Consider the following 25,090-nt stretch of genomic DNA (forward strand, 5'->3'; position numbering starts at 1 on the left):
AATTATCTTATTCTCATATGGAGTGCCAACTTTCAGAGGCAGATTTATTTCACTGGCAATGGAATTGCAGTTTTACACACAAGACTACATTACAACTCCTATACTAAACTGTACTGTATACGATTGACATTGGAACGGGCAGTTTTCACCATGTGTGTAACCCTCCCATTGAGAACTATGTAGAAATACCTGTGATACAAGATACAACTTGGTGATTGAAATTCTATGTATAAATAATTTTTGGATGGAAAAGCTTTACACTTTTTTTACAATATTTATGTCTGTTTGAGTGGGTAATTCTGAAGATACGTGGTTCCCAAATCACTCAGACAAGGTATTAGAGAAAAAATAGAAGGATTATTTATATTGCAGAACAGGATTAAATACAGCACGTCCCCCTTAACAATAGCAGGTCCAACAAGTGAGGAAATCAGTCCCAATAAATCCAGTGAGATGTGTTCCATAACGAATCTCTGGCAGAGCATCACCTCTTGGCCAAAATCAGTCACACACATGTCCAGCTCCCAGGGTAGCCTCTTTTATCACTTTATAATCCCACCTTGGGACCTGCCTGCCCAGAGGAGTTGCAAAAGGTCTCAATTGGTGGGTTGCTTACACTATCCAGCCCCCTCCCCTACCTCTCTCAGGTGTCCTCTCTCAGGTGTCCTCTCTCAGGTGTCCTCTCTCAGGTGTCCTCTCTCAGGTGTCCTCTCTCAGGTGTCCTCTGCTTGGTCCAGCTCCTGGCTGACTGTAAAGCCCAGTAGTGGACAATAGGGAGCAAACAGAAGGAACAATGGTACCTTAATCACTCAACTCCTGAGGGTTACCTGTGGAGGTGGAATTTAATCCCTGTAGTGCTTTTCCATGGAGATGTTACATTTCTATACAATAACCTTTATATTGAGACAGTGTTCTGATTACACCAAATCTAAGCCACACCTCGTAACAATGGTCATTTGAGACAAATGGTAATTACATTAGCTAACACAAGCAAAGTGACTTATGCTGACCTGTTATTTTCACACACTATGGCAATATTCTTTGTCTTTCTAATACATACAATATTGCAGGTAATAGCAAGGGCAAAATGTACCTAATAACTTGAACTAATATAACTTGAACTAATAATACACATAATACACCTATGCTCTGGTGTATATACTTACAGTGGGCCAAGGATTAAATGTACATTAAACTGTGAGAAACGGGTGATGAATAAAAAGTTCTCAGTCCAGTAGCACCCCATTCCCTCACAGTAATTTTTTTATCTTTCCTGTATAGGCACTGGCTCTCACTTTTACAGACTTCATAACGGAACCTTTAAAACATGTGGGCAAAGGAATTGGAGAGTTTCTGAACAACTTGCTTGGAGAGCTTCCATATTTCTACCAATTGCCAGTACTCATCCTTCTAGCACTTGTTGTGCTGGTGAGTATGTTTTAGGTTTTTATAAAGTAGGATATACAAAATGAAAAACACTGATGTTTTTAGGATCTCACCAAAACAATATTTTCTATTAGATGACTGGTCAATAGTTCTTTTTTTTTTTTTTAGCAAATTTGCAAAAATTTTGTATAACTATATTGTTTTGAAGTACACAGGAAATAACTGTTTTCTAGTTCACAAATGTGTTGACGGCAAGAATTTAACACACGTCCTTAAAACCAATTAAAAGTCCTTTTATTCTGATTATCCAAAAAATGTTCATACTTCTGACAAATGTTCGTTTTGCTTTGCATCAATATCTGTCAGAAGTGTTAAGACTTGGTAAAATACTGTGCTGTGATAACACTTTTTAGTTACCTACTGCATATTGCTGTTTATAAGCACTAAGAGGCGTTAATCAGTGTGCTTTAAACACTGTTAAAAGCTAAGTACAAGGTTCTGTACATACTTACACTATTTAAATGCACATCAAAGGAAACTAGAGGTACCTATTTTTCCATGTAGTGGCTGCAACCAGGACCATCCATAGATGTTAAACATTATTGGATACCCTGTAGTGTCCCCAGTTCAAGAAAGGATGGTTAAAAAGCGCCCACTTCCCCTTCGGCTCTCTCACCCCCTCTCCCAGCGCCCACTTCCCCTTCGGCTCTCTCACCCCCTTTCCCAGCGCCCACTTCCCCTTCGGCTCTCTCACCCTCTCTCCCAGCGCCCACTTCCCCTTCGGCTCTCTCACCCTCTCTCCCAGCGCCCACTTCCCCTTCGGCTCTCTCACCCCCTCTCCCAGCGCCCACTTCCCCTTCGGCTCTCTCACCCCCTCTCCCAGCGCCCACTTCCCTTTCGGCTCTCTCACCCCCTCTCCCAGCGCCCACTTCCCCTTCGGCTCTCTCACTCCCTCTCCCAGCGCCCACTTCCCCTTTGGCTCTCTCACCCCCTTCCCCTTTGGCTCTCTCACCCCCTCTCCCAGCGCCCCCTTCCCCTTTGGCTCTCTCACCCCCTCTCCCAGCGCCCCCTAAGCCCTGGCTCTCTCACCCCTCACAGCACCCCTTCCCCTTTGGCTCTCTCACCGCCTTTCCCAGCACCCCCTACCACCTGGCTCTCTCACCCCTCGTGGCACCCCAGCGACCAGCCCCCCCCCCCCCCCTGAAAATCGCGGCACCCCCTTGACCCCCTCTTCAGAGAAGGAAAAAAAAAAGAAAACTCACCAGTGTCACAGTATAATGGGGGACGGAGTTTAGGAGCGCGCAACAGAGGTGGCTGGTTCCCGGGGAGGAACCAGCCACCAGGTAGACAGGAGGAGTCGGGCCGGCCCATCCAAACATCGGCCCTTCTGGCATTTGCCAGAGGTGCCAGATGGCCAGTCCGGCCCTGTTGGTAGTAATGCAGGAAAAGTCCCGACTCACTTGCTCTAATCAATGTACGTTAGCTTTAGGTTGCTGGGAAATTTTTCCACCAGGAAACGTTTACGGTTGTGCTGTTCATATTTATTTATGATATTTTGTTATTATTCAAAGATGTATGGGTGTGTAAGTAACATTCTATTTCACTAAGCCAAATACATGCTAAACATGTTTTTTGCAGATAAGGACACACAAAAATAAAAGTAAAGTTATGCCCATTAGGAGAGTTGTATGGCCATACATGAAGTTTTAACTGTAGACCTCTTCCTGACAAGTTTATTTTATCTGATTATACAATAACTTGCAAAAAATGTTGTTCAGTTATGGCCATATCATTAAACCATAAACCATTACATTTATCATTGTTTTGTATTCACGTTGAAATAGTGGCATAGGAGTGATTGTTGAACTAGAGATTCACAAGCTGTATTTCCTCATATGGCATGGAATCCATATGAGGATTAAAGATATAAAAACATAGTGGCTACGCCCAGCGTAGCATTAGTAGACTACTGATGACAGAATAGAAATAAAACAGAATAGAATGAGAGACCAAGAGATTATATTGTGGAGTAAGGAGGGGAGAGAGAAGTAGGGGGGAGGAGAAAGAGAAGAAGGAAGAGTGGCTATTTCCATATAAAAGGGAGCAGAAAGTGAGAACAAACAAACAAATAAAACTAGGAGGGACAGACGGCAGTGAGAAATTATATGAATGGCGAGAGACCTTGAAAGAAAGAGATCCTCGGGTCCCAGACCTTGGCAAAAGCCCTTGAGGAATTGCGAATGATGCTGGTCATATGTTCCAAGCGTTGCATCTGCCAGACTCTACTAATTATGGTCTAGAGAGAAGGGGGAGCCAGCTGCAATTTGACAAGTGGCTGCCGAGAGAATGTGTCTAGCTAACTTATTCTGATGCCAAGTTGTCGAGGGAACCCCCAAGATGGAGAAGAAAAAATTTAGGCTCCAGGGGTACATCCACCTGAAGAATTGCTTGAATGAAGAGTTTAATCTCAGACCAAAAATGTGTCCATTTTGGACAGGTCCACCAGATATGAAGAAAATAGCCCTCATGGGAGTACCCCTGCCACCAGCGATCAGAAGAGTTGGGTAGGATTTTGTGCAGTCGTGTAAGCACGTAGGGCCAGTGAAATAGAATTTTGTAAACATTCTCTGTTATTCTGACACAAATCGCATTGGAGGCAGCGTTCTCGTGAATCTCCTACCATTCTTCATCTACAAAGGTTTCGCCAAGGTCGCCTTCCCAAGCTAATTTATGGGGGTCTTGGAGGCCTGAAGTAGAGGGAGAAAGTTCATAGTATAAAGTAGAGATAAGTCCCTTCGTAGAGGATTGGCGTTAGCAGAGAGATTGAGAGGATATGGAAGCGAGACTGAATGTCAGACAATTGAGGAGAAGTCAAAGAAGAAGATAGGTGGTTGAGGTATCTAACTCCCTGCGAGTACTATGTCTAAAATGCATTATGGTTAATTCCAGGGGAGGAATCTGGGGAATTAAATAACGGAATCACAGGAGATGGGTGAGGCGACAGGCCATACTTTTGATAAGAGGAATCCCATATCCATATGGGAGTGCGAAATGACAGGGTGGAATAGGGAGCGTTTAGGGCGACGAGCCCTGGGGAGCCATAAAAGGTGGATGCCAACAGCAATCCCAGACCTTAAGCCTCAATTTTAGACCAGACTTTAGAATTTAATGAACTGCACCACAGGACACATTGAGCAAGTTGGGCGGAGAGGTAGTGTCGTTGGAAATCTGGAATCCCCAGTCCTCCACCCCGGGAGAATCTCTGCAGAACTTTAAGCCTAACTCAAGGGAGCTTACCAGCCCAAATTAATTTGGAGACATGAAATTGGAGAAACTTAAAAACATATGGGGGAACACAGATGGGTTTGGAATAAGTAAAGTAGTCTAAGAAGAATATTCATCTTAACAGTATTTATACGGCCGATCCAGGAAATATAAAGATGCGACCAGATGGAAAGGTCTGATTTTATTTGGGCAATGAGATAAGGGTAATTTGCTTGATAAAGGTAACTGTAGCTTTTGGTAATAAAAACCCCAAGATATAACATTTTTTGTAGACGCCAATGAAGTGGGAAAGAGCGCTCTAATTGTACTTTGTCAGGGGCAGGGATATTGAAATCCAGAACCTCCGTCTTGTCCTAGTTGATCTTGTAACCTGAAAAGTGACCATTAAGATCCAACTCGATCAAGAGAGAAGGCAGAGAAGAGGTCGGATGTGTAATAGACAGTAGGACATCAGTAGCGCACAATTTCATGGGTATTTGGGCCCACGGGTATATCATGTATATCCTAGTTGGCACGGATCCTGGCAGCCAAAGGCTCAGTAACAAGAGCAAAACTAAGGGGGAAGAGGGGACCTGTGCCGTTCGAAATAGCAAAGGGCGCTGAGGTCAAACAATTCGCAGAGAAAGTGGCCGAGGGGGAATGATACAAGGCCGAGATGCCATTCATAAACTTGCCAGAGAATCCCATAGCTCCGAATACCCCATTCATGAAGGACCAGGAAATGTGATCAAACTTCTTTTCGGTGTCAAGCACCATATGAAGAGATTGTAGGTTATCTGTATTAATCGCATGAATTAGGTCAATCACCCTTCTGGTATTATGGGACCTGTCATGCTGGGATAAAACCCACCTGGTCAGAATGAATGAGGGAAGTGAGGCAGTGGTTCAATCTGGAAGCCAAGATTTTGGTATAAAGTTTCAAATCAATTTTAAGTAATGATATAGGTCTGTAGCTGGCACAAAGAGAATGATCCTTCCCCGGTATCGGGATAACAATGATGTTAGCCCTAGTGGTGGCAGAGTCAAAGGAAGCCCCTTCGAGCACCTCATTAAAAAACTTTGTTAGGTGTGGACCGAGAAACCTGGCAACCTGTTTGTAATATTGAGGGGTAAGGCCATCGGGGCCCAGAGCCGACGATGATTTTAGAGACTTAATAGCCGCCAGCACCTCAGGCAAGTACATATCTGAATTCAACACAAATTGCTGTCATGAGGAGATTTTAGGAAGAGCAGTGGTTAAAAGGTAATCCTCCAGGGTAGGAACCAAGATGTCTCCACGAGAGGGTGGGGCTGAGGAGAGATTGTAAAGGGAAGGGTAAAACTCTCGGAAATATCGTACTATAGCCGAAGGGTCATAGGTAACATCTCCTGAAGAGGACTGTCTGATTTTTGTCAATGTGATTTAGGGCTAATTTTTACAGAAGTTTTCTAGCTAACATCGAATCAGCCTTATCAGCTTTATCATAATAATGCTGTTGGAGTTTCTGCATAATGATAGTGGCTTTGTGAGAAAGGAGTGTGTTGAGTTGGCCCTTCAAAGAGTCAATCTGAGAGAGTACAGTCGGGTCATAATGAGCCTGATGTTGGGCAAGTACCATGCCAATCTTGTGTTCTAAAGTGGCAACCTCTTCCACAGCTTTTTTCTTAGAGGACTCAGCCATACTAATCAAGAGCCATGGATGGTAGCTTTATGGGCCTCCCATATAATCTCTGGGCCTCTATCGGGAGTTGCATTCTCCTGGAAGTAGGTAGTGATAGAAGTTTTAATGTCTAAGGTGCAGACAGTCATCTAGCAGCTATCTACCCCGTTGTGGTGGTGCCTTAAGGAAGTCTAGGAGGATAAAAACACCCGAATGATCAGTCCGTGAGAGGGGAGTAATGCCTGCTAGAGTCACACGGGGGGTGAGAGAATGGGATACAAATAACATGTCTATACGCGAGTATAATTGGTGGGGGTACGAAAAATGGGTGTAGTCCCTGACATCAGAATTACATAATCTCCATGAGTCGTACAGTCGGTTTTGGGTTAGCAAAGTTGTAAGTGAGGTGGCCTCAGGATGGGAGAGCTCCTCGCCAGGGTGGGGAGGGAGGAGACCTGTCCAAGACGGGATCCAGAACGACATAGAAGTCACCATCCATGAGAAGGTGGCTTCTTGCCAACCGCTCAATGCACTTAAAGATTTTGGTGAAGAAGGGTTTTTGTTTCTGGTTCGGGGCATAAACTGAAACCAGAGTCACAGGGGCGTAATGAAGAGTGCCGCGAATTAGTAGAAAGCAACCATCTGGGTCTGCTAATTATTGGAATGCAAAAAGGGTACTTTGCTATGGATCAGGATAGCCACGCCCCGTTTCTTACAATCCAGCGAGGCAAAGAAGGTCTGAGAAAACTGCTTACCCAGAACTTGGGAATGAACTCCAGTGAAGTGTGTTTCTTGTAAGAAAATGATGTCCACTCTACGGGCTCCCACCAGGATCGTACGTTTGCCTGCCGAGTTGAGGCCATTAACATTTACGGAAAAGACATTAAGGCCGCCATGACATAGAGCAGGGGCCAGTTCTCAAAGGTATGGCTAAACACAAAGGAGAAGGAGATTCTGTCCCATCTGAATCTGAAAATATGAAAACATGGAAATATATGGAAAAAAGCTACAAGAGAGAAAAGAGGGAAAGGAGAGCCCCAATTGGGTGAAAACCCTGAGGGAAAGGAATCCCATGAATATTCAAAGACATTAATAGGTGAAGTATATATATACAATAACGTACAATGTCAAGGGTGCATGGGAGGTGGCCCTGAGTCTGTAAAAGAAGGTGACCAGGACCTAGGGACCCACAATAAATTCTTAAGGAAAAATTTGCATTAGATATATCTCACCGTAAAACAATGTGTTGGTGGATAAATGTATAAATAGAACATAGATTGAACTAAACATACTAGTAGGGAAGGGATGGTAGATGAGGAAGGATAATGAATATGGCCTCGCCTATCGATGGAATAGGATTGTCGGCAAAGTTAAAGCTAAACAATGTAATATTGAGTTACTAGGTGCAGTATAACAGGTGAAGAAAATGGTAAACATGGAAACTGAGTATCAGAATCAAGAAGTCAACTACATGGTAAAATTGAAACATTCGAAAACTGTAAACAGCAGTGTCAGGCAATCAAGGCAATAAGTTCCATCTATTGTTAAAAGTCCACCTGAAAAATCAGAACGAGTGAGAAACAAACACTAAGCAAAACAAGACGATAGACAAACTATGGCAGCTCAGCATCCCGGTGACGTCGGCGAGAGGCAGGGGACCACTCTGCAGAGCGTTGGGTCATTGAAGATGTTGAATGAAGATCAGACGACTCCGGGAGTATATCCAGCTTGGCAAGGAGGCCTGACCTTGATCCAAGGTTTTAACAAAGGAAATCACCAGTGGTAACGGATACTGTGTTGGCAAAGGATTCTAGTGACAGGTTGAAGGTCCCTTCGTTTTTGCATTGTGGAAGAAGTAAGGACCTGAAACAATTGGATATCCATGTCTCTGAAGGAAAGAACAGATTGATATCTGGTAGCTGTGAGGATGCGGTCTCTAGTGTGGAAGTAGTGCAACAGAGCTATGATGACCGCTAGAGGGTTTGTCTCTTATGGCTCGGTGAGCTCTGTCCATGAGACAGTCCACCTCGGAGAGATCCGGAAGGAGGTGTATTAAAAGGGCCTTGAGAAAAGCTTGGAGATTCGTTAGCGCAACATCCTCCGCCACCTTTCTGATGCGCATGTTGTTGCGGCGGGAGCGATTTTCAGAATCCTCTTGCTTCTCCTTTATGGTCTTAACTTCATCATGGAGATGGGAGAGTTCTTTATCAAGTACAGATTGGAAACGGCAGAGGTCATCAGTTTTGGATTCCAAGACATCTATCCTGGTGCCCAACGAGTACAGTTCAGATTTAATATCGATGACCGTTTTAGACAGTTCTTGGTGAAATGCCACTTTAGCTCCCTCCAGGAGATTAGTCATCACTGCTTGAATCTGGGGGTCAAGTTCCACCGCGTTAAACAATGAGGGGCTCGACGAGCCATGGTGGTCAGACTGAGGAAAAGAGGGTTTCGATTTTAATCCGAAGAAATTAGCCGAAGCTCCTTATGTCACTTTCTTTGGTTTATTAGACATAATGAGATCGGCAAGATCAAACCAGCATTGAGGTGGAGTAGGGAGGGCAGGATAAGATGAGGAGGGCAGAGAAGAGATGGAGGGAAAATGCACACTGTTCCCAGCTTGAATGAGAGGGGGGGGGGTCTACCCAGGTTTGGGTAGCATGATGAAAATCATAGCCCACTGAGTCAGTACAGGCTAGGTGTCCCATTTACTGAAATAGGGCAAATCAGGCAGTGCAGTGCCAATAGCAGCCATAAGATGGCAGTGGTGCTAAAAGGAATGATTCAAGAAACTGTCTATTAGAGACAGGGCAAGTATGGAGGGAGCTGAAAAGTTGTCTCTAGGCACAGAAGATGTTCACAGGTAGTGGGGACAGGCAGATGGCACTTTGAATAGGTGGCAAGAACGCTACCAGGTCAGCTCTGTCCAGTGCACTATCCTGGTTGCTGATGATGTGGACACTGTTAAGCTGATCACCGGCCGGATCCTACACAGGCACAGTTTCTATGCGTCCCGGGCGGCGCAGACAGGAGGCTCCAGCAGGTGTCTTCTGAAGAGCGCAGCTAACAGAAGTCCCGGTAGCAGCCGCCGAAAGTGCTGGGTCAGGAGCATCCGGTCAAGCAGTGGAGATAAACTGTGCCCCGAGATCCCCTTCAGAGCAGTCGGCAGCTCTGTCCAGGGCAACAGAAGCGGTCCGAGAGCAGGTAAGAGCCCAGGGGCATAGCAGTAAGTCCAGCGGTCTTCCTGGCTGGGAGGCGGACCAGTTGCACCCGTGTACTGTTGCAGCTGAGCTGTGCAGCCAAAGTATGGGGAGCGTCAGGGGGCAGGTAAGGGAACATTATCAGCCTGCCAGCTGCAGGAGCCGGGGGGAGGACAATTGAAGTCAGGCCACGGATCCACAGGCGGTAAGGCTCAGGTCTGTGTCCAGCGGTATAATTGTCTGCCAGAAGCTTTGAGCGAACACCCCAAGATGTAGGGAGAAGGATCTGGGTGATGGCTGAAAATGGGGGTCGTGTAGAAGGCAGTAAGGCACTGATGGCAGAACATTAGTAGCCTGCAGGCGAGGAGCTAGTAAAAACTCCATCCAGCCATTATGGCTGTCAGGCCACGCCCTGTCCAGGGGAATTCTTTACTGAGGGGTTGGATAGTGTTTTGTTGTTATTAGTCCACTCCATTGTCCATTTAAATTCCAGGGCCATAGCTTTCAGTGCTGTTTGATACTAACATAGGTATTTATATTTTCATGCTGCTGTTGCCACAGAATTATTGCTAAAAGCTAGTAACATGTCCTATAGACACTTCCTTCTTGACCACTGTTCTATTCCTTCCAGAGATTCCACTTGCACGTCACCTTGGCTCAATACAAACCACTAGTTATTTTTGGGAGAAACCTTTATGAATAATTATTACCATAATTGTGTCCACTCCCCTTCTTGAATCTTAACTAAATATTTTGTCCTGACAGAGTAGGGTGTGGCTTCTCAGGAAATGGCTTGACCTTATAGGTTTAGAACATGGTCTGGGTGTATTTGACAGTGGAGGAGGTTGGCAAGGCATAATTTGTTACCGCTTTCCTGTCAGAATGTTGTGAGGTATTTAAACCTCCTACCTCAGTCAGTAACAACTGAATCTGAAAATTAAAATTGCAGAGCACCACATGCAGCAATCCTCACTGTTCTGCAAGGGGTGCGGGTAAAATTGAATAAAATAGAAATTTCTTATAACTACAACTTAAGGGCAGCATGAAATACAGTCTTACCATTCACTGAGAACAGCTCTGTTAGGATTGAAAACTCTACTTACTGGATTCTGCCATACTTCTGTGAGAGCCCAGTGTTCTGCTGACAGAGCTGTTTAAGTATAGATCAGCGCATAGTACAGCACACTGTTTTCCCTTTTTACATATTGGCATGCTACAAGAGACATCATGGTAGCCCAAGTTTTGTGGGTTTTTGTTAAAGCATCTGCTTTACCCCATTTTAACTGATTGGTTGTTTAACCCAATATGATTCCCATTTGTAATTTTTAGGTGTGTTTAAATATTATCAGTGCACAGGTTGCCTTAATTTTCCAAATTTAAGGCAGCATGGACGTGCAGGAGCTGAAATTGGTGGGATAGGACAACTTGTAGCCCCCATATGGATGTGCAATAGATGAAGTGGACCAGCATAGGACAACTTGTTGTCCCACATGGATGTGCCGTAGATGAAGTGGACCAGGATAGGACAACTTGTAGCCCCACATGGATGTGCAATAGATGAAGTGGACCGGGATAGGACAACTTGTAGTCCCACATGGATGTGCCGTAGATGAAGTGGGTGGGATAGGACAGCTAGTAGCCAGTCAGAGCATCTAAACATTAATAGCAGCATAGAGTAGCGATCTGAGACTCCTGCCAATCTGAAGCATGATGATTGCAATGATAAATTTGCCTGTATGTGAAATACATTCAACTTCTTGTCAGTGATTATTGCTTTAGTTTTTATTTATTTAAATACTTCAATGGATATCTAGATGTTAGTCTAATTTTTATTAGGATTTGCCCTTTTGCCTATAAATGATTGTGCTGATTAATTTTTATGCTTTGCAGGTCTTTTGTTATGGGACAGGCAGATCTATTGGCCAAATAGGTACGCTTCGGAACAATCGTGATAGACACGAGAGATTGCCAATTGGGGAGCCCCACAGACCATTTTATGGTCAGTTTATTGAAGGTGGGAATCGGCAACCCTACCATGAGCAACTTCCACATCAACCAGCGTATGTGGTGAGGTACGGAGATCCCTCAAATCAGAGGCCAGAAATCTTGCGAGCAGTGGATTATGTAGAGGTCACAAATCACCAGAAGCCATTGCCTAGTGTAAGTTTTAATAACCAATCATTGCTCTGTGCTGGGATGAATATCTTAACGATTCCCATCTCAGTCTAGCTGCTGGGATTAAAAGGCTTCATGTTCAAGTTCTGAGTTCTTTATATGGAGAATCTACCTAGGGGCTGATAAATACCTAGGTTAGTATAAAACTATTTTTATGTTGCAGAGTTTAAGGAGATGGTGCATATTGTTTGGCACAGTGGTTGGCATGACTATTCCGGCCGGGGCACAATCTGAGTTTGTATGTGCTCCCTATGTGTGGGTCCAAACACATACTGGTAAGTTAACGTCTGTGTGTTAAGAGAATTTAGACGGTAAACTCACCTGGGACTGATGTGAATTTTACATTCAATATAAATCACTGTGGAATATATTAAAGCTGCATAAGAAAATGTTAATAATTATTCATTCTGGAAAGTATTGTTTTCAGTTTGTTTTTTGAAAATAGATTGAATTGCAGAACTTAATATAAATGATCCTTTACAGTGTTCAGGCATGACCTCCACTTTACAAGAAGGCTATACTGGGGAACAGCAAAGAAAAAAGGAGACTCTAGAGGAGAAATCTTTTGGGCAAGTACAAAGCAAAAATGGAACAGTAGAGGAAAAAACCCTTGGACAGCCACAAAGGAAAAATGAGATTCCAGAGGATAAATCTTTTGGGCAAAAGCAAAGAAAAGATGAGACTCGAGAAGAACAAACCTTTGGGTTGGAGGATAAAAAGCAAAAGTCTCTACCTAATAATGAATACTCAGATAAAACACTTGTTCCCAATGACTATGAACAACAACCTTTCCCTGCAATACATAAAGAAGTCATATTAAAACAAACAGATATTGAGACTCTAAAGAGCACGGTAAGCAGATACTCCTAAGTCTATTATATAATAGTAAAGCTGTTACGTCAACGTGTTGTTTGTATTCGAGACAGAAGGTTAATGGTAAATAACACAACTCTCTTCTCTGCAAACTTTGTCTGGAAGTTTGTTACAATACAATCCTTGTGTGTTTTGTGTTTTTCAAATATAGACTTATAACATCATAATAATAATTTTACTATTTATTTATATAGTGCTAATATACTCCTAAGTACTTTACAATTGGGAACACCGTAATAAAACAGGGCAAGGAGTAAGAGGGCCCACAAGCATACAATCTATCATATAACATGTAGGCATTATTAATTAAAATTAAGAAACGATTAAATAAAATATATATGCTGGAGACTTTCCATTATTCTGTAATTTGTGATCTGGAAATTCAGAGTAAAATGAGACTTAAGGTTTCGAATTTGTTGACCGCAGTCAAGAAAAACCTTTCTTTTTCTTTTTTTTTTTAAAAAAGAGACTATTAAAGGGAAAAAAAAAGTCCACTATTTTTTTTCCAAATGTTCTTCAAAAGACCATATGATCTGGATTTTTTTCTGCTGCATTATGGGTAAATAAAACAAACTTCTTTGCATTTTGAGGTAACCGTTTTGCAGAGCGCTGCAGCAGTGTTACATCAGTGTAAGTGTGACAGCTAGATTGCTTTCTGACAAGTCAGCCTAAGCTATTTTTTTTATTTTCAATCATTTATTTTTTGGAAGTTTTTGGGGGTAATTCAATCTGTCTAAACCTCCTTTCTTAATTGATTTTCTAATGTTAGGCTCCATGAATTTCAAATACTTTGTACTAAATTCAGGGCTAGCAAATTTCTTGGGTCTGGGGGGGGGACGGACATTTTTGGGGATCTGCATGATAAGCATACAGTATAGACACATTTTTGGGTATCTACATTATAAGCATACCATATGGTATGATAGAAATGGCTATGCAAACGGTGCCCAGTACAGTGAGCAAAAATAATCTTGTAACATATATAGACAAAAAAACAAATACCTTCTGGTGCTTGTTGAATTCATTTTCAGAATAAATCAATATTGTCCAGTCGAATTGTAGATTTTGCAATAAAAAGATTTACTTAATATTAGATCTTAAGTTAGAGTTACAAAAGAGAGAGCTCAGTTTCCATACAACCTGCAGGCCCATGATTTTGTGGCAGAGAGAGCAAAGTTAATGGTATGCTAGCGTAAATACCGTTATTTTAATCAGACTAGCTATACAAATAACAGATTGGCTTACCAGAGACCTGGATATGTCAGTCAGATGTGTCCTCACCGCTCCATATGTGCTGATGCCATGCTGACCGCCACAGACTGCTGAAAATGCTTGGCAGTAATGCTCCTTCCTCTCCCTCAACGGGAGCGTTCCTGTTAGGTCTGCTTTTGCTATCTCCTTACAAATGACCGCAACTTGTCTGTGAAAAGCTAACGAACCGTCACAGCAACACAAATTGGTTTCCAATGATGATGAGTATTATTATTATTATTATTATTATTATCTTTGACTTATAAGGCGCCACAAAGGGTCCGCAGCGCCGTACATTACATATACAGAGAACCAAGACACAACATGATACAAAAATATATACAAACACAGGTGACAGGGTAAAGCAAATCAGATTATTTCTGGGACAGATAGTGAATATAGATACAGTCTTCCAGTAAAAACAGGTGCTCCCAAAATTATCCAGAGTATCATAAGTCCAATCTTACACGTTTCATCACCTTAGGATGATTTCATCAGAGACATAACTATCTAAATACTCACTTAGCCTCTCTATATAGCCTGCAAAGTACTAATTAGCATTGTTTTCACCTGGAACTATCTAACCCCATATTATCTGCAGAACACCTCTTATACCCCATTCATACTGCACCAAAATCCTGGGTTTTTGCCGGGGCGAGCTCAAACGACCCGGGTCTTGGTGCAGTATGAATGGTACAAGTCAAAAATCCCGGGTCTAAAAACCCGGGTCTTCAACCCGGGATTTATCGAGGGGTAATTCCCGGGTCGGACCTGGGTCGCCTGCACTATGAATGGTGCAACCCGGGTTTTTCAACCCGGGTTGCACAGAAAACAAGCTGATTGGCTGTCTGCCTGTCTCTGGAGGATGATGTCATCGGTGGGAGCCCGTGGAAGATTCGAGAAGGAGTTTAGGAGAAATGGTGGAGTGCAGATCAAGCTGAAGCAGAATCGGAGTTTGTTGGAGAAAATTGCTTTTATTTCACTGAAAAAGTGTGTATTAACGGCAATTATGACACACTGGATGGACACAAGTGAGTCGTCGGCCATGATGAAAAGTAATGTGGTAAATAATCACCACCCACTTTTGCATCATCTTTATGCGTCAAAAAACCAGTCACCTTTCAATGACATCACCATTTTTCAGCCAATGAAAACTGCTCTGGTGATGACTCCCACAAATTGCCAGGGCACAGACTTGTGCAGTATGAATGGGGTCAACCCGGGAAATTCCCGGGTCCGAGGTGCAGTATGAATGGTGTTTCTGAGCTGGGACGCTCCGAGCCCCGGCAAAAACCCGGCTTGAAAAACCCGTGATATTGCCGGGGCGGCAGTATGAAAGCGGTATTATTTAATTACATTTATACCTGTCTTGTATATAAAAAAAAAAATGTCCAAAATTGATACCCAAGGGAAAAACCAAAGAATAAATTATTAATTAGTGTTTAAAAGAATACAAATAATACAAATCTAAAAATGTAAATCATCAGATATCGCATATTACAATAATCTATAATAGATATCAAATAGAATAAAAATAGATAAAAATATAAACAGAAATAGGTAAGAACGCAGTAGCAAAAAAAATAACATATATTAAGAGATATAAGCAACAGATGAACTTTATACATATATATATATACATATATATATATGTGTGTGTATATAGATATAGATATATAGATAGATAGATATGTGTGTATATGTAGATCTTACCGATTTTAAATACTTTTCATACTTTACAGATTCGCCATGCATAATACCCATGGGAGAAAAACTCTATAGGGAAAGTCATAGATTATTATAATTTTACCACAATCACTAATAGCATGATACTTTTGAGTAAACTTAAGGCTATAATATATATAGTATTCTTCAAATTCCAGTGCACATGTTTCCCACCTCTCCAAATAATAAAATCATGTAACATACTTGGTAAGGGTAAAAAAATATGTGCTTAATGTGCCATTGAAAAAAATAGTACGTCAAATTCTGTTCATAGTGCACCCATGGCCTCCAGATACAGCTTTTGCTCTCCTGGTTTATGGACTACTTACCATGAGTTATATCTAGAAATGGTGCTGTCTAAAGATATAGACTGAGGGTTTGCTCAAAACCAGACTGTCAATAATTATATTGGCTTCAAAGTAATTGATGCAGAGAAAGCATCTGTCACGAAATTCACGGGTAATCTTAGGATGCCCTGAATCGGCCTGATTTGGCACAACTCAACCCAAGGGTGCAGGGTCTAACGGAACAGGCAGTCTTCGCCAGAAGCCCCGTTCCCGCAGGCCCCTTGAGAGAATACCAGGTAGATAAATTTGGGAGAAAAGTGAGCAGGTAGTGGAGTCACTGGAACAGCGTGGAAGTCCAATATGTGGTCTCCGGACAGGAGGTACTGAACAGTAGCTGTACACTAGTAGGTAACTCAGAGTAGGTAACAACGGAGTCACTGGAACAGCATGGAAGTCCAATGTGGTCTGCTGACAGGAGGTACTGAACAGTAGGTAGGTCAGGTGCTTTTAAACATCCCTCCAGCAGATTTGGACAAATGAGGGACAAGTTGGAGGTCTTAAATGGAAGAACGGGTCTGTGCATGAGCAGACCCGAAAGCAAGATGGCACCCGCCATCGAAACGATGCGGCCGCGATCGCCAGGACTTCTGCCTGCACGGGACAGGTGTGTGACAGCATCTTTGTTGAATTACTTAATCTCTGGTAAAATATTGCTAGGTTTGTGGGGGTTGGAGGACCGGATATCTCTTCATGCGAATATGTAAAATATATTTTTGTTGCTGGTATCTTTTTTTTTTTTATTTATGAAGCACCAGCATATTACGCATTACTGTACACTGAGGGGATCATGATGCAAACAAATGTAGTTTACAGTGACTTGAATCTGAAGTAAATATGACATTGCACTAGCAAGCTTATAATCTAAGATGTGTGATAAAAAAAAGGTAGCAGAATAACAATTGTAGCAGTTGGTGGGGTATATGTTCATAGATACAGGCACTGTTCTAGCTCGTGAGTTGCTGATTACAGGGGCTGTGCTGGTTGCTGGCTCTAGTGAGTTGTTGATTACAGGCATTGTGCTTCCTGTCGTTCCTGACTCCAGGTTGTTGGTGATTACAAGTATAGCACAAGTTTCTGGCTCTGATTGATTAGACACTGTGCTAGGTCCTGGCTCGAAGGCCGTTCGATGGTTACAAGCTATACCTAGAGGATAGCACAAGTTCCTGGCTCTGGTTGATTGCAAGCTATACCTAGAGGATGCCGGCCCCTGTTCCATCTGCTGCCCGTATTTTTTCCGAGCTACACATAAGTGAAAAAAAATGAACACTTACATAAGATACCAATTTCATTGTGTCTCTGTCCCCTAGTTAACCTGTGAAGTTGACAGAAGAATTTAAACAATGGGCTATAAGTCCAAAAGGACTTGGCTAAATTCATCTTTTAATCTGAAACCAGTTGTGCAATTTTTCTAAATTGTCAATTTTTATTGTGCAATATACAGAAGCAAATCAGCCAATTAAATAGAACATAAACATGCAGGTCCATGCACATTGATTAACTAGACTGAAGCAATTTTCATATAAGTGATTATAGAAGTGGTTCCACTGATGCAGATGGATGGTTTTGTGATATAGTTCTTCAGAGTCTCTTTCACTATCTGCTGATTTTTTATCTACAGTTTATTTTTCCTGCTCCAAGGGAAAAAGCAACTGATATAAAATATTTATTCTTAATATATTTTATAAGAATTGTTAAAATAAATACATAAGATATTAGCAGAGAAATTAAGGAGAAGAAGAAAAGGGAGAGAGGAAATAGGTAAAGAGATTTGCATCTCCGCTCGGTTCAACTGTTTAGATAGATGGTTGAAAAGGGTTTGAGTTGAAATGTCTGTTTTTACAATCATCAATCAGGGTCTTGTGTGATGCAAAAGTATCAAGTGTGTTTGCCACTGAAGCTCTTAGTTCCCCCTATAAAGACAATCCACTAAATATTATTTGTGATCAGCTTAATTGAAGGAACTTATCTATTCCATGATTTATCAATGCGGTACCGGGTAGCTAGGTAAATCCTGGTAATCAATTTGAAAGTAGTCTAAGGCATTCTTTTGGATTTAAAGGCAAACCAGTAAAATACTTTTTTTCCATGAAGAAGATACTGGGGATTCTAGTTCAACACATAAGCATGACAGTACAAACTCTGTAGCACTGTGGTGAAGATTTAAATATATTTGAATCTTTCCTTGGAGTTGGATCCCAATCCATGCAAATATTGTAAGGCTGTTTGTCTGTCCCAAAGGATGATTTAGATATTTGCATAAGGATGAACCCCCATTCCTTTAGTTCTCTCTTTAGTCTGGTTACATTTTAGGATAATAATGCTTCATTCAATCAGTGAAGTATATGTCTATAAAGCCGACTTTTCACTTCAAATGCCTTCTCCCATTTAATACTTTTGACATTGTGTGAAAGTTGTGAAAACTGTAAGTCTTCTTGACGGTAGGATGTTAAAATTGTGCTGTAGTCTCATATCCTATAAGAGTATTTAAATGGTAAATGTGTGTTATTCGAGTGAGGTCTTGAGATCCAGCATTCATAAGCTGCTGGTTGGAGGTCAGATTGTTGTATAGCAGCATCTATCTCCCATACCATGTAATCAAAATAAAGTAATAGATCAGGTTAGATCAGTGGATATTAAATACAACAAATCATGCATGGTGCTCAATCACTCAGAGAATGAGCAGCAGCTGTTATAAGTGTACTGCTGATTCCCAATGTAGGGGATAAAACAGCACTAGTGCTCCAATGAGTGTTAAATTAATATTAAGCAACTTTTAAAACCATTTTATATAGATTCATGTAATTAATAAATATAATTAATAGTGATGTATTTTTATCTGTTTAGACTGTCGAGTTGATCTCTCATTATAATGGGTATAGAAAACTTACAATCAGTGCTGGTTATAAACCAGATAAATAATAAAGGTTTTGCTAAAGTACAGGAAACAGAGTAGTCAGTGGTCCACTACAGAATCCTTTTCAAACTCCTCACCACCACTTACAAGGCTCTCTCCAACTCTACTGCCCCTTATATCTCTAACCTCCTCTCCATTCACACTCCTGCCCGCTCCCTGCGCTCTGCCAACGACCGCCGCCTCTCCTCCACCCTTATCACCTCTTCCCACTCCATAATCCAAGACTTTTCCTGTGCAGCCCCCCTTCTCTGGAACGGCCTCCCTCGTTCCATCAGTCTCTCTCCTACTCTGTGCTCCTTCAAACGTGCACTCAAAACTCACCTCTTCCTCAAAGCCTACCAACCATCTACTTAACCCCCATCTCCTCCCTTTGCTCGTCCTCCCTTCTCTCCTCTTGCCTCCACTGGCTCCTCTTGTGCCTGGTCTGTTTACCCTCCCTTAGGATGTAAGCTCGTATGAGCAGGGCCCCCTCCCCTCCTGTCTCCATACCTGTTCTTCCGCTCCGTCTTTACTGCATATGACTAGCCGGAATTTCTGAAGTATTGGTACTTTTTGTTCATTGTTCTGTATGGTTTCACCCTGTATAGTCTACTGTTAGTACTGTGTGCGGCGCTGCGGATACCTTGTGGCGCCTAACAAATAAATGATGATGATGATAATGATGATAATAATAATAATAATAATAATAATAATAAGCTAAGATCAAAGGTCGGTAACCTGTGACTAACCTCGAGAGGCCAGCCCTGGGTCCTGTTTTGTTTAATGCATTCATTATGGTATTTGTGGGCTACATTACAAGGTACGTCTTTTTTGTAGACGATACAAATATTTGTAAAATAATTAATACTACAGAAGGGGTAGATCAATTGAGTAGAGAATTTTAGAGAAAATAGAAAAATGAATTACAAATATTAAATGAAAACATCAAAATGTAGAATAACGCTCGTTGTTCACAAAAAAAACAGAATTAATGGTCATATAATGTCACTAACAACAGAGGAAAGGGACCATGGGGTTTTAGTTTCAGATTATGTGAAGGGAAGCATACATTGTAATTAAGCAGTGGGGAAAACACATTGGGATACTTGGTGGTAGCAGTAGCAGAAAGAGGGAAGTTATTTTGCCACTTTATAGGTCACTGGCAGACATCACATTGCATACTGTATACAGTTATGGAGGCCCTATCTCCAAAAACCCATTAGTGAACTAGAAATAATCATTTAGAAAAGGGTTATTAAACTGTTGTATAGGCTGGTTGACAAACCTCATGAGGAAAAGACTTCAAGAGCTGAATATGTACATCTTAGAAAAGAAAACTGATCAACTTGATATGATAAAACCATTTAAATATATAAACTATAAACTATAGTTTAGAAAAACAGTATTTATAATAATGAGGAATTCTAGGACAAGGTGTCACATGTTGAAATTGAAGGGAGGAAGACTAATAGGTAACATAATAACACTTTACAAAAAGGGTGATAAATTCAGGAACACTCTCCCAGAAATGACCCCTACTATGCCATGGTCTGACCATGTAATTGGGTGTATTTTAGATGCATGTAGCTGAGAATTAGAATGCCAATTATGTAAAAGTTAATCAGTTTAGTTGTACTTGTTATGTAGGTGAAAATAGTAGGTCTTTATAGAAGAATTAACTAGTCTTCCTTCATCAAGAAGGCCAAAACAGCAGATCTTGTGGGCGGTGTTCCTGTTGTGCAGTTGTTAGTACCTACCAAAGTGGTCCAAGTAAGGACAACCAGTGAACCGATGACAGGGTCATGGGTGCTCAAGTCTCATTAATGCACGTGAGGAGCGAAGGCTAACCCATCTGGTACAATCCCAAAGAAGAGTTACTGTAGCACAATTTGCTGAAGAAGTTAATGCCGACTGTGATAGACAGATATCAGAGCACACAATGCATCGCAGCTTGCTGCGTGTGGAGCTCCATAGCAATAGACTGGTCAGTGTGTCAATCGTGACCCCTGTCCACCACCTGGAGTCTGGGCTAGGGTACTATTATGGAATTACCTTGTTGGCTAGATGACAAAGGGGAAGATATGGACTTTGTTTACGCTCATTGTTTAGCCCAGACCTCTTGCTCTGTCTTATCCCTGAGTACTATTCCACCTGGTAAGATTTAAGAAAAATATCTGTCTAAAGTATAACCAATAGCCTAAACTACACATGGCATATAATAGCATATATGAACACAAATTACAATAAACTAACAGCAAGATTAGGACAGTTTAATCTGCAGAAAGACGATGGAACGCAAATGTCTTTGTGTCTTAGTCGCTCGAGTTCAAATCCACACTTCTCCTCTTCTTAAATCTGGGACATGTGTATATTTGTCCCACTGCCGTAAAAGCGGTGGTGGCCAGGCCAGGTGGGTAAAATGAATAACATTTGGCTCTTCCTGACGAGATTGCATTGGCATTCCCATTTTGGCTATTCTTTTTGTGGAAAATGGAAAAGTCAGACTCCATCACAGCAGCCATCCATTATCTCCTGCGGACCTTTTGATCCAGCTGACAGGATTATGGTCAGTATCAACCTAGAACTATCGGCCATATAAAAAGGGGTTGAAACTTTTTAAATCCAACAAACAAAATAACAGGGGATACACCGCGCTTCCTAAACCATATATAGTGTGTAAGCATGCAAAAAGTGTAAAATACAATGCAGTAATGAAAGGAATATTTAATACAAACTAGTACATATTGAATGGTCCGGACCAAACCTTAACCAAAAATACAGAAATTGTATAGTCCAAACAGCATGCAGAGTCCAAAAAATACAGGATGGTGAATACAAAGGAAAGTCCAGAACACCACCTATCCTACTAAAACCATATCCAAAAGAGTTTTCCTCTCTTGAACAGGCCAAATTTACAGACAGGTAGCAGAGAGATCACACTTCAATAGAGTTAAAAAAAAAAAATACAAAAGTCAACAAAAAATACTGATGGTCAGTCAGGCGTTTGCTATGTGTCTAAGCACCTGGTAGACATGTATTAAATGGTCTTCAATGAGTCATTGAAGATAGCTATATTGTCTAAATATGCAAATCTAGCAGTTCATCTATTGTCCTCTGAAACGTGTCTGGAAAATTTTTCATACCAAAGGACATTACAAATTGCCAAACGGGGACAATGCAGATCGCTGTTGCACCTCTTTGGTGAGGGGAATTTGTTAGTATCCCTTGCTAATATCCAAAGTGGTCACATAGGGAGCGACTCCAGGCCAGTCTAAGAACTCATCTACTCTAGGCATGTTGTATACGTCTGTCATTTCATTTAACCACCTATAGTCTATGCAAGAGTGTGTGGAACCTTCTTTTTTGGGCACCAAAATGACACCAGAGGCCCAGGGGTTGCAAGATGAGACTATGACATCCATGGCTAGTATGTCACTTAGCTCTGACCACTTAATGGCCAGTACCTCCGGGGGTACCAGATACGCGACATCCCACAAGGGTTTTGCATTTTCAGTATCGACATGGTGGTTAGGAATAGCAGTGATGGGATAATGTAAGAGAGAATAACGGAGGAGCAGATCCACTGGGGGATTTTCATGCAGATAGCTAGGTGTCATGAAACGCAAATGTTGTGAAACGCGCCATGCAGTCTGCCACACAGTTACCTTGAAATTAGTCTGTTTGTTCCCCTTTTGTATTTGAGTAATGGATGAATGACTGGTTATGGTAGGAATTTAAATGACTGTGACCAGGTTTGTGGTAAATTGCGGTCGCTGCGATTTCAACACGTCTCTCATCTGGGTGGTTTGATTTTCCTGCAACTTTTTCCTAAATGTACCACCTACACCCCTATGTTTCTTTGGGGCTCTGCCCGCAAATCAGGAGTATTGTCTATCTCAGTGTCATCCATATGGACAGCATATTGCCAAAACCACTACCTCCCGGTCGACATACATTTTTGGTCAGTTAATGTAATTTCTAGTACGATTACGTGCTGCATCTAACGGCACAACATAATCTATATCCCCTTGTCTCTGGTCTACTGAAAATGGGCCAACCCAGGTAGCTTGTAGCTTTCTCCGAGCGGATACCATTACCATAACCTGTTGTCCTATAGTTAATTTGCTGTGTCTGGCATGTTTGTAATACTGCGTCTCTGACGCATTTGGACTACTTCCAAGTTGGCTCTGGTGGGGGTCTTGTGCCTCTTAAGTCTGTCCCATAACTTGGCTACATATTCAAGTATCTGTTCTTATGGTTCCTGGAACGCCCCTACCAATTCACCTGAATTAACTCTAGGGTCCTCGTACCCTGCAACCATATCGCAACTCAGTGATTGATGCGATTCCTCCCTCCGAGTGGACATATGCTTTTAATAAATTATTCAGGGTACCGTTGAATCTCTCATAAAAACCGTTTGTCTGTGGGTGGTATGGTGTGGTACGCATCAATTTTACTCCAAGTTTTTCCCTCATGGTTTACATGAGTTCACCCTGAAACTACGTTCCATGATCATTGACAACTTTCTGCGGTAAACCTACCCTGCTAATAATGTCCATCAGGGCCTGAGTAATGTGTTCTGCTTTGGGTTTCCAGGTTGTGTAATCAACTAGGGTTATAATAAATTGTATACCGGTATGACTAGATTTTGGAAGGGGACCCACAATGTCCATGGCTACTCTCCTGGAAGGCTTCTTGGTGATGGGTGCTTTGCTAGGAGCTCCAGCAAATCTTTGACATACTTCACAGGACTTGCAATATTTAAGCACATCCTGAGACAAGCCTGGCCAGTAGAAGCTGTGCAGTAATCAGACTTTGGTTTTCTTAATTCCCAAATGCCTAGCTACTGGGATGCCATGTGCTAGAAACTGGAACCTGTATTCTCAATGCACCATGAACTGCTTGTGAGCCTTACCTACTGCTGGCTCTTTGGCTACTCTGTAAAATAAATCATTCTCCCATACTATCTGAGCCTGCTCTCCTTCACCAAGGTGTCAGTCAGCTCGGCTGCGTATGCCAAAGGTATATCTGTCCATTCGGCGTGTCTAAATTCTCTTCGGTCCACCTCCCCCAAGTCCCCTTGCGTTGGGCTTGCATCAGGCGTACTTGCCAGCGATGATTCAGGTTCTACGGTTGGTGATACATCCAGTACTTTCGAACTGGTCTGAATATCTGGCTGGGATATAACTGGCCTGCTCTTGTTTGGCTGCGAGTCACGGCGTTCGCAGGGCTCACAAAGGGGAACCCTGTGGATGTGGTGTTGGGGAACGATTTGGGACACGGGATACAAGTGCTGTGGTTTTCTCCCCCACTTTTGAGGGTTCTGCTTAGACACAGCCTTATTCATCGTTCAGCGGACCTACCAACTTGGCTAATATCAAGGAGTCCTGTTATTTTATTATCATAATAATCCTATGGAGTAACTCAATGGAGGGTTATTGAACTTATGAACTTTGAGATGTATTGATACACTGAGTGTTGCTACTATAACAATATATACTCTGATAGCTATAATATTATGCAGAAAAACATACATCAATGAGAACTTATAAAAGGAGCTTCTGTTTAACCATTATCCATTTAAACTTTGTGTGACATATATTTGAATGCAAGCCGCTACAGCATATCTTTATATGTTTTATATTTTTATTGTGTTTTATTATTACTGATAAAGTATTAAAACTTTATAAATTTATAATATCTGGTACCAGCGCTCTCCTTTTTTCCTGTTTTACGTTATCTATTAGTTGGGTACAGATCCCATGACGTGGTGAGCTGCGGTTCAGATTACCACTGTTTTATAATATTGGTCATTAGCGCCCATTTCTCTATATATACCTTATTTCTGGAGCCAATTTCAAGAGCAGTTGCTCCAATTTGAACACATCCTGCATCTGTTCCATTGAGGGAATTCGTTTAGCTTCCAGCCTTTAGGTCTCTGGCATAACCTTGACTCCCCGCACCACCTCGTATTGCTGGCATGCTGCAGGGCTGAGTGTCTAGTATGCTTTTAGTGCTTGCCCGGATAGACTAGGACCCAAGTAACATGGCCAGTCTTCCTCTTTGATACCAACGACCACCATTGTGTTCTAAACAACTTGTAGATGTGTGTCAATGGTAATTTCATTAAAGGTTGACACATCCCGATATCCTAATTGGGATCACCTGTTCAGTCTCCATCAGTTCTGGAGTCCTCTCCTGCAACCGCATCGGTACATATAGTACTGCTTCCTTTAAACATAGCTTGCATCTGTTCAGCTTGGGTCATAAAGGACTGCCCTGAGTTCACACTGTTCCCAGATGCATTCATTGGCC

At 41.9% G+C, this 25,090-nt stretch overlaps 1 protein-coding gene across 2 annotated transcripts in view; it reads left to right on the forward strand.

Moving 5' to 3' along the window:
• CLCC1 (chloride channel CLIC like 1) overlaps positions 1-25,090 on the forward strand; it is an 81,219-nt gene that overhangs the window by 50,520 nt on the left and 5,609 nt on the right. Inside the window, exons 9-12 of one of the 2 annotated variants that reach the window (XM_075182604.1) lie at positions 1,282-1,428; positions 11,402-11,671; positions 11,850-11,961; positions 12,170-12,419. In XM_075182604.1, the coding sequence (XP_075038705.1) occupies positions 1,282-1,428; positions 11,402-11,671; positions 11,850-11,961; positions 12,170-12,321 (681 nt within the window). In that variant the 3' untranslated portion in view covers positions 12,322-12,419. Of the gene's footprint in view, positions 1-1,281; positions 1,429-11,401; positions 11,672-11,849; positions 11,962-12,169; positions 12,539-25,090 lie in introns of those variants that run through there. The other variant, XM_075182603.1, reaches the window with a different exon arrangement.

This window comes from Mixophyes fleayi, chromosome 8, assembly GCF_038048845.1.
Source record: "Mixophyes fleayi isolate aMixFle1 chromosome 8, aMixFle1.hap1, whole genome shotgun sequence".
In the NCBI taxonomy this organism is placed as follows: Eukaryota; Metazoa; Chordata; class Amphibia; order Anura; family Limnodynastidae; genus Mixophyes; species Mixophyes fleayi.